Below are 8,979 nucleotides of genomic sequence, written 5' to 3'. Positions count from 1 at the left end.
TCTCGCAAAAGCAAATTTGTGCCTGAAAGAAAAAACACGTTTTTTGTGAGAGGCACAACTATGCCGCTCGCGGAAGAAACAAAACTCATTTTTTTGCTTTTCTCCAAAATCTCATGAAAATCAGAAGGCCGGAAACTCCCCCAAAACCCCATCTAAATCATGAAAATGCGTATAAAAATAAAAAGAATTCGAGGGAGCGCCCAGCAAGGGACACTTGGCGGCGGCTGAGAACGCGCCAAGTGGCGCGATCTCAACCCATCCAAAGTGACCCTTGAGGGGCTCCTACAAGGGGTACCCCTTGGTTAGTTGCTCTCCCCATGGGGCAGTTCCATGATGTGCCAGACACGCCCAACCTCGATCGGTCAGTTATGTCTCGCAGTACCAATTTCTAATAGGAGTTGAACGACTACGGGCCGAATCTTTAGTTCGTTCGCCCGTTGCCTTCGCTCGCCGCGTCCGGTCATTGCATTCAGTCTGTTTTCTTTCTTTGGTTTTCTTTGTTGCGTCACTGGTTTTTTAGTTTTTTCTTTGTTATATGTTTTCGGTTTTACCGCAAAAGAAAAATATGTTTTTGGTTTTCTTTGTTTTTCAATGATTTTCTTTGGTTTTTCTTTTTCTTCTTTATAATTTCCTTTTCTTTCTTTTCTTTGGAATTTTCAAGTTTCTTTGATTTCTTCGCTTTTCTTTTTGTTTCTTTTTCATTTTTCTGTTTTTCCAATACATTTCTTTTTTTTTCATATACATTGTACACTATTTCTATAAAAGTAAATATTTGTCATATAATTTTAACATTTTCAAATACATATTCAATATATTAGAAAATGTTTTCAATATATTTTTCAAATACATGTTGAAACATATTTTTAATGGTGAAACATTTTTTTGAACTATGGAATCATTTATGTACATTATACAAGCGCTTTTTGAGCGACATGGACACATATTTGAAACACATGAAGATTTTTTTTTAAATATGACGTACATTGTTTTTGAAATATGTGACATTGTTTAATTGTCACAAACTTTTTTCATACATATGATATACACAATTAACATTTTGTAACAACCGAAGAAAAACGTTGTAACAACCGGTGGCACATAGCATCGTAACAGGTGGCACATACTCATTTAAGGGACAAGGTTGGAACAATCTTTTTGGGACGGAGGGAGTAGCATGGCTCAACCGGTGGCCAGGAGCTGGGAGATGGCATCACGTTGGACGACGCTGTCGATGTCGCTTTGTGCGAAAAGTGTTGATTTCTGGAAAAATTACTGGCTGCATACGTGAGGGCTCCTTGTAATTTATATTAACTGTTGGTGACTTTTTTTTGCGAAAACTTGTATTACTCGAATTCAAGTGTTACAATCACGACGTATGATGTCAATGACTTCCTCTGGAGTCTGGACCATCCAAACCACACAGCTGTTCGAATTTGTGATGGTTGGCGACTTTTCTTACAGGAGTATTATTGAGATGCCAGAAAAGTCGCACAGGTGATATGTATACTACAAGAGTAATTGAGATGGCAGCTATATAATTAAGAAAGCAGCAACATCACTGTATTAATTGTCTGCCAATGGATCAAGATGCCTGGAGGCTTTAAAAATGGACGTGTGATTGCTGCCCAAAGTTGTTGAGCCTCGGACCTGCATTTTCCACTGCTGGCATGCAACGCCTTCAATTGCCGCCGCATCTCGTCCATGTCGTGCCGCAGCGTCCTAGTCCGTGTACGCCTATCACTCCAGAACCCCGGATCTGATAACAACTTGGCCATTTGAGGATTGCTCATTTAGTTTTGCTTTCAAGATAGTACAAATGGTGTTGCTATCCGGAGTGCAAGTAAATAGGAGTAAAAAACATATTCAGATTAAGTGCTTGAAAATTATTTTGCTACCGATTTTTTGTCATATCTTATCACTTGTTTAGGCCACCATATTCTTTGTCTTCTTTTTCCCCGATAAACGACGCTATTTATTGAGCATTAAGGGAATACAAACACATATTCGGTTTCTGCATGACTAGGATGCACATAAACACAATCAATACCGACACAGAAACACAAAAAAATCATGCTATCAAAGAGCAAGAAACAAACAAGACCGGAGCTACGTCTAGGTGAAAAACAAAACCATAACGACCGGCAAAATGCAACAACAACCATTGGTGCCAACCATATCATGACACCATAATGAGCGCGAGTAAGGTTCTTCAAAAACAACGTCTCAGTGTATGAAACAATGCATGGATGTCACGGTCGCCAGATCCAATTATTGAAGGCCAGATCCCGAGCTTTCACCATGAAGGTCAGGTTCAAACTCCAAGCAAAACCTTTGACAAGGTAATGATGCAAAGTGCCGCCTTACCAGGTATGATCAACTAAAGGTCGGACCTGGGATTTTCAGCACCAAGTTCAAGACAGGGTACTCGAGAAGCACGACCAAATCAAACTCCTCATGTGCCGCCGCCTCCACTTTTCACGATCTCATAAGCTAGATGCATGCATGACCATGACGTGAGATTCCACGCAAGTGATGACCATGCCCGCATAAGCAGGCAATCAAGGCGCGACAAGAGCTGCCCGCCACTCAAACCGTCGAATGATGAAATATCCTTTGACGAGGGAAAATGTCACTAGCATTGCCGATTTATGTAATTCTAGACACTCCAACCTACAAATGGAAAACTATTATCTCAAAATATACATCAACCAAAGCACTGATGCCATAGAAACATCAAACATGTGATGCAATTAAAAGTAATGTAGTTCAAACGTGGCACAGAAGAAAGTGTAGTAACATGTGATGCAGTTGAAACACACGATGCAATTAAAAAACTCCATTTAAAAAAATGTGTAGTTAAAACATGTGAGGGAGTTGATAAAATGAAGTTACCGCCGAGACGGAGGTATAGAGGCGGCAACAAGTTTTGCTCACGGCACGCTGCCGGTGGATATAGGAGGAAGAAGACTTCGGCTCCCTCAAAAATCTGAATGTATTTTTTAGTTTTGGCACGCGTGTTTTTTAAGGGTTTGTACTACTTAATATATGGCCTTTGGCCTTTTTGTACAAAAAAAACATCGCAAAGCGGTTGAAAGATTGAACAAGAGAAATAAAATTGTAAAACGGTACTCCCTCAGTCTAAAAAAGTTTATCCCTCGAATAGATGTCTAACACCAAGTTTGGGACAACCTTGAGACAAACTGTTTTGGACCGAGTGAGTAATATTGAGTGACGTCTTCGAATCATCCCTAATTTATTTGCAACGGCAGCCAACCCACACGTAGACACGCACCAACAGCACCAGAATAGGAACACAAGCTTTAAATTGCCCACCAACCTTCGCCACCACCATTAACTGCCACACATCTGAGCACCAAGCCCTCACTGACTGACTCAAGCTACAAGCTCAGCAAGCTCAAGGAGAAAACATATCTGCATCTGACGGCACCAAGCCCCGTCCGGCCGTCCATTGCTAGCTGGAGAGGAAGGTTCGATGGAGAAGACGGTGTACACCGTGAAGGTGGGCGAGGCGACGCCGGCCGCCGGAGGCAGGCCGGCAGCCGGGCCGGTCTACCGGAGCATCTACGCCAAGGACGGCCTCATGCGGCTTCCGCAGGAAATCCATTCCCCATGGGACTTCTTCAGGTTCGTTCATGGGTCCTGGCAGCATGCTGATTTCCTTACACTCCATTCCTAAGCATTCTGTCATACTAAGTTTCAGTGATCCGAGCGCTGAAGGTGTTGAGGTTTCAGAGAATTTTGTTCATTTTTTTCCTTTCTGTTTCCGTACGTTCCTGCAGTGGGGCAGTCAAGAAGTATCCCAAGAACAGAATGCTCGGCCGGCGCCAGGTTTCTGAGGGCAAGGTAAAGCAGAGCAATTCAGTATAATGGGCAAAATGGTAATTAAAAAAGGGATTTTGATTTGGGAGGATGCAAAATTTTGGTGTGAAATTCAGGCTGGTGACTATGTATGGCAAACGTATGAACAAGTGTACCAGAAGGTCATCCAGATTGGAGCAGCTATCAGAGGCTTCGGGGTTAAGCCGGTGAGTCAAGAATGTTGCTCTGTCTTTAAACGCCGAAAAATTCCTTTTGATCATGCAAAATCTATAGCAGAATGTTTGTTAGACATTGTTGATTTGTGTTGGTAGGGGGCTCACTGTGCCATATATGGATCCAACTGCCCAGAATGGGTCATGGCCATGCAGGTGAGAATTCATGATATTCATTCATTTTAACAAGGCTTCAGGAACATTCTGTAAACTGATGTGAGATTTCATTTTGATTGTATTGTTTCTTCTGCAGGCTTGCAACAGCCAAGGAATTTGTTATGTACCACTGTATGACACCCTCGGTACGTTCACGATTCTTGCTCACACACACTAAGACACAAACCTCTATGTGAATGCACAAGGGTTCATGTCTTCATGAAGAGCACTTTTTATTTGGGAGAATAATTTGTCAAATATCAGTATAATATCTTTTTTCCAAACAATGATAATTTACATTAGTCCATGAATGGAAGTCTGGATTCTTAACCATGTTTTGCTTTGCACCTTGCAATGTTTCATTGACTGGATAAGTTGCAACGCAATGCAGGACAAAATGCAGTTGAATTTATCTTGGACCATGCTGAGATCTCCATAGCCTTTATGCAGGAGAGCAAGATAAAATCAGTAAGCAAAACCATATATCTTTAACTACTATGAGCATTACCTTAACTATACAAAACATTGTTGTCTTCTGCGTGGCGTCATATATATTAGCTTGTCTCCATTAAATGCTACTGTGCATATGTTTCTATAGAGTTGATTAATAGGAACTGAGATACAATAAAAGCTAGCCCTGAAGCTGCAGAAATCAATGTTACTAAGCTTGAGATTGGTTGCGAAGATCACAGTTACACATCATTCTTTCCGACACATCTAACTAGTCCCTGAACTGCAATTTTTCAGATTGTCGCCGTACTCCCAAAGTGTACAGCCCACATCAAAGGTTAGCTATCTGGGGTCCGGACATCAACTATTCCCAATTTTCTGTGATTAATTTCTTACTTTATGTGTGCAACGTCAGCCATTGTTAGTTTTGGAGATGTGACAATTGAGCTGAAAAGGGAAGTTGAACAATTAGGAGTATCTTGCTTTTCCTGGGAAGAATTTTCTACAATGGTTAGTGTGAATTCCTATTAAACTACTCCATTACAAGATTGTAAATGGTCTGACCCATAAAATGCTCTTTTAACAGGGAGAAGAAACTAAAGAACTTCCTAAGAAACAAAAGGACGACATTTGTACAATCATGTATACCAGTGGAACAACAGGGGAGCCAAAGGGTGTGATAATCACGAACAGGGCTATCGTAGCTGGGGTTACCACCACAGAGCACCTCCTCCAATTGACAGATAAAGTGGTAAACCTTTATTTATATGCGTCAAAACTAGAATTTCAGTGGGGCTTTTCTCTGTACAGGTCTCCCTTTTTCTTTTCGGAAAAGGTTTAAACAAAAGAATGGCAATCGAGCGTGAATGTGTTCTTATTTTTAAATAGTTCGTAAGTTGTTTTTTTCACAAAAAACATTTTAATCAAAAAATAGTGAAAAAGTGGTCATGGTTTGTTCATCGATGATTTAGAGCTTTGTTTTCCTGTCATGTCAACCTGATAAATATTACTGTTTAATGATAACCTAAATCAAAATATGTTTGCAGGTGGACGAATATGATTCATACTTTTCCTATCTTCCATTAGCTCACATTTTCGATCAAGTAATCGGAAATTACTGCATCTCCAAAGGGGCTTCCATTGGATTCTGGCAAGGGGTATGGAGCTATATCTTGCAAGCAAAAAAACTTATGTCGCTTTTCTGTGACTTCCTCATCTAAGAGGTAAAACTTTCTTAATAGGACATTAGGTACCTGATGGAGGATGTGCAACTGATGAAACCAACAATATTCTGTGGTGTTCCTCGCGTTTATGATCGTATATACACAGGTATTATGCAAACCTCCATTATTGTTTTTCCAAAATTCCCACCGCATTTTGTGCTTCATCATAATTGAGGAATCTTATGAACTGAAGGTATCAACCAAAAAATTCAGTCTGGAGGGCTGATAGCCAAGCACCTTTTTCAGTATGCTTACAACTAGTAAGTATTTTCAACAAGATTAAATAAACACCTACTATTTAATCTCTTTTTCAGTATGCTTACAACTCGTAAGTATTTCAACAAGGTTAAATTAGCATCTAATTTTTACTCCCTTTTCATGTTTTGAGTTTAAACATAATTAACCCATCAAATTGTCATCAGCAAACTTGGCAACTTAATGAACGGATTCAAACAGCATGAAGCATCGCCATTTTTTGACAAAATAGTCTTCAGCAAAGTACGTAAAATATTTGAAGTCCCCATGTTTCTTTATTTTTACTCCATTGGTATATATATTTAAGATTCTTTTATCATTGATGTTACAGATAAAGGAAGGGCTTGGAGGCCGCATACGCCTCATGCTATCCGGCGCGGCGCCTTTGCCAAGACACATTGAAGAGTTCATGCGAGTTACCAGCTGCAGTGTCCTTGCACAAGGATATGGTGAGACTATTAGAATTCTTATGACAACTGTGCTCATCATAACCATACTGGCAAGTTTGTCCTTGGTTCTTTGGTCATGACTTGGTTCAGCATTTAACTAGTTATGGACTACGATCATGTGAAATGAATGTCAGTAAACTTATCTTAAATTATTTACTACTAGTATCCTAGCAGTCTAGTTACTTTTGATGCCGAGGAATGATAAACTGTTAACCGTGCGATTGGTATGCAGGGCTCACTGAGAGCTGTTCGGGATGCTTTACGTCGATCGCCAACGTTATCTCGATGATTGGGACGGTTGGCCCTCCCGTGACGGCGGTCGAGGCACGGTTGGAGTCCGTTCCTGAAATGGGCTACGACGCGCTCTCCAGTGCGCCGCGAGGCGAGATCTGCTTGAGGGGACACACCTTGTTCTCCGGGTACTACAAGCGCCCTGACCTCACAGAGGAAGTGTACTCAGACGGGTGGTTCCATACAGGTGCAGCCCCTTCTCTTCCATTCCTAAGCGTAGCATACAACACATGAATGAACATATGGTCCCTAACAAAATTTGCAACCAATTTATGTACTAAGGCGATATCGGGGAGTGGCAACCGGATGGCACGATGAAGATCATCGACAGAAAGAAGAACATCTTCAAGCTGTCCCAGGGGGAGTATGTGGCAGTGGAGGTCCTGGAAAGCGCATACACGCAGTCTCAACTCGTTGCGTCGGTACGATAAGCAAAAACAGAATGAATAAATAAATAAAATTACAGTGCGTCAGATTCATGGTTTTGTTCAGATGTAACTGACCAAGAGTCTCTCCTGTTTGAACAAGGTTTGGGTCTACGGGAACAGCTTCGAGTCCTTCCTTGTTGCTGTGGTCGTCCCTGAGAAGCAAGCCATTGAGGACTGGGCTGCACTTAACGGCAAGTCTGGTGACTACGCTGAGTTGTGCAGTGATCCCAAGGCGAGGAGGTACATCCAGGATGAGCTGAATCAAACCGGGAAGAAACTCGGGGTACGTCGTCGTCGATACACGAATAAATTTAGCAAGCTATGATATGTATCTGTGCCCATTTTGTATTCCATCATAAGCTACGATCTCGTGCCATGCATGCAGTTGAGAGGATTTGAGATGCTGAGGGCCGTTCACCTGGAGCCTGTGCCATTCAGCATCGACAAGGACCTGATCACCCCAACTTTCAAGCTCAAGAGGCCCCAGCTGCTCAAATATTACAAGGTTAGAGAGAACAAACTTGATCATGCTCGTTGCAGTTAGTGGTTTTTGCTCACAGGAGGAACAAAATTATGCCGCAGGATCGCGTTGATCAGCTGTATAAGGATGCCAAGATGGGAGCTGCACAATGAAAAATGATGGTTAAACATCAGCAAGCGGATATGAGCTTTCTGAATGTTTCCTCAAGAGTCAAAACTAGCAACGGTAAGTAAGTTGGCTACGGCTCGAGGCGGTGACATTCTGTACCACTACTACTGCGTTCAAGACCCGGATCCAGCATAGATCTGCATTCAAAAGATACATGTCAAAATAAAATGTATTTGCACATAATGTGCTACTTTTTTTTTCTCGAGAGAACATATTGTGCTAGTTAGAGCCGGTGAAATTATCTTAGCTTGTAATCCTTACTACAAACAAGATTAATGGATAACTTGATATATAAACCACTACAAAGTTGCCGGTTTTGAGAGATGACATTACTATTCTCAGATTTCGAAATATATGTAGAAATATGGTCACGTAGTATAAAAGTACCGTTCACAAAATGTATGTGACATTGGAAGACATATTCGCGAGTTTAAAGAAAATGTTTGTGTCATTTAAAAAGATATACAATGTAAAGAAAACCGGGTAGTTAAAAAATGTTTCATGCCAATAAAAATTGTTCAACGTGTATCTGAAAAATGTTTAACACGTAAAAAATGTTCAAAACAAGCACTTAAAAATATACATCATGTATTTTAAAAATGACCTGTATAAAAAAAGTTCAACATGTATACTAAAAATGTACAATATGTATTGAAAAAAGTAGAAATGTGTTGAACAAATGGAAAACAAAGAAAACCATAGAAGAAAACAGGTGAAGAAATAAGAGGAAAAATTTGAGCCAGAGGAGCTACAGTATTGGGACCTCCCACTCCCTCATGCCAGGAGGCGTGAGTTAGGTTTCGCAATGGGCGAGAAAAGGCCCGACGTCGTTTTTTTTTCAAAAAGGAGAAGTATAGCTTTTGCAATGTGGAAGATAACCGTGTGTTTTTCCGTGAAACTAAAATAACGTCAGTTATTTCCGAATAGAGGAGTATTTCTTACATATATCTAGACCCCTGTTCAATAATTTATCCGATTAACCAGTTAACTTGCCGATTAATCCTTACTCGTAGGGTCACCGAGTAG

General features: G+C 40.8%; 1 protein-coding gene across 1 annotated transcript; it reads left to right on the top strand.

Annotated features, from left to right (window-relative positions):
* Positions 1 to 3,356: 3,356 nt before the first annotated feature.
* On the top strand, positions 3,357 to 8,280 carry LOC119312003 (long chain acyl-CoA synthetase 2-like). Its single transcript, XM_037587723.1, has 19 exons — positions 3,357 to 3,645; positions 3,801 to 3,864; positions 3,957 to 4,046; positions 4,152 to 4,208; positions 4,306 to 4,354; positions 4,600 to 4,676; positions 4,956 to 4,995; positions 5,074 to 5,168; positions 5,245 to 5,409; positions 5,705 to 5,815; positions 5,900 to 5,987; positions 6,075 to 6,141; positions 6,304 to 6,379; positions 6,468 to 6,585; positions 6,818 to 7,063; positions 7,159 to 7,298; positions 7,405 to 7,587; positions 7,690 to 7,809; positions 7,887 to 8,280. The coding sequence occupies exons 1-19, from the start codon at positions 3,494 to 3,496 to the stop codon at positions 7,935 to 7,937; spliced, it is 1,989 nt and encodes a 662-aa protein (XP_037443620.1). The 5' UTR covers positions 3,357 to 3,493; the 3' UTR covers positions 7,938 to 8,280.
* Positions 8,281 to 8,979: the final 699 nt, after the last annotated feature.

Source organism: Triticum dicoccoides, chromosome 5B (genome assembly GCF_002162155.2).
Source record: "Triticum dicoccoides isolate Atlit2015 ecotype Zavitan chromosome 5B, WEW_v2.0, whole genome shotgun sequence".
In the NCBI taxonomy this organism is placed as follows: domain Eukaryota; kingdom Viridiplantae; phylum Streptophyta; class Magnoliopsida; order Poales; family Poaceae; genus Triticum; species Triticum dicoccoides.
The sequence above is the reverse complement of the archived record's forward strand: the minus strand, read 5'-3'. Positions and strand labels throughout refer to the sequence as shown.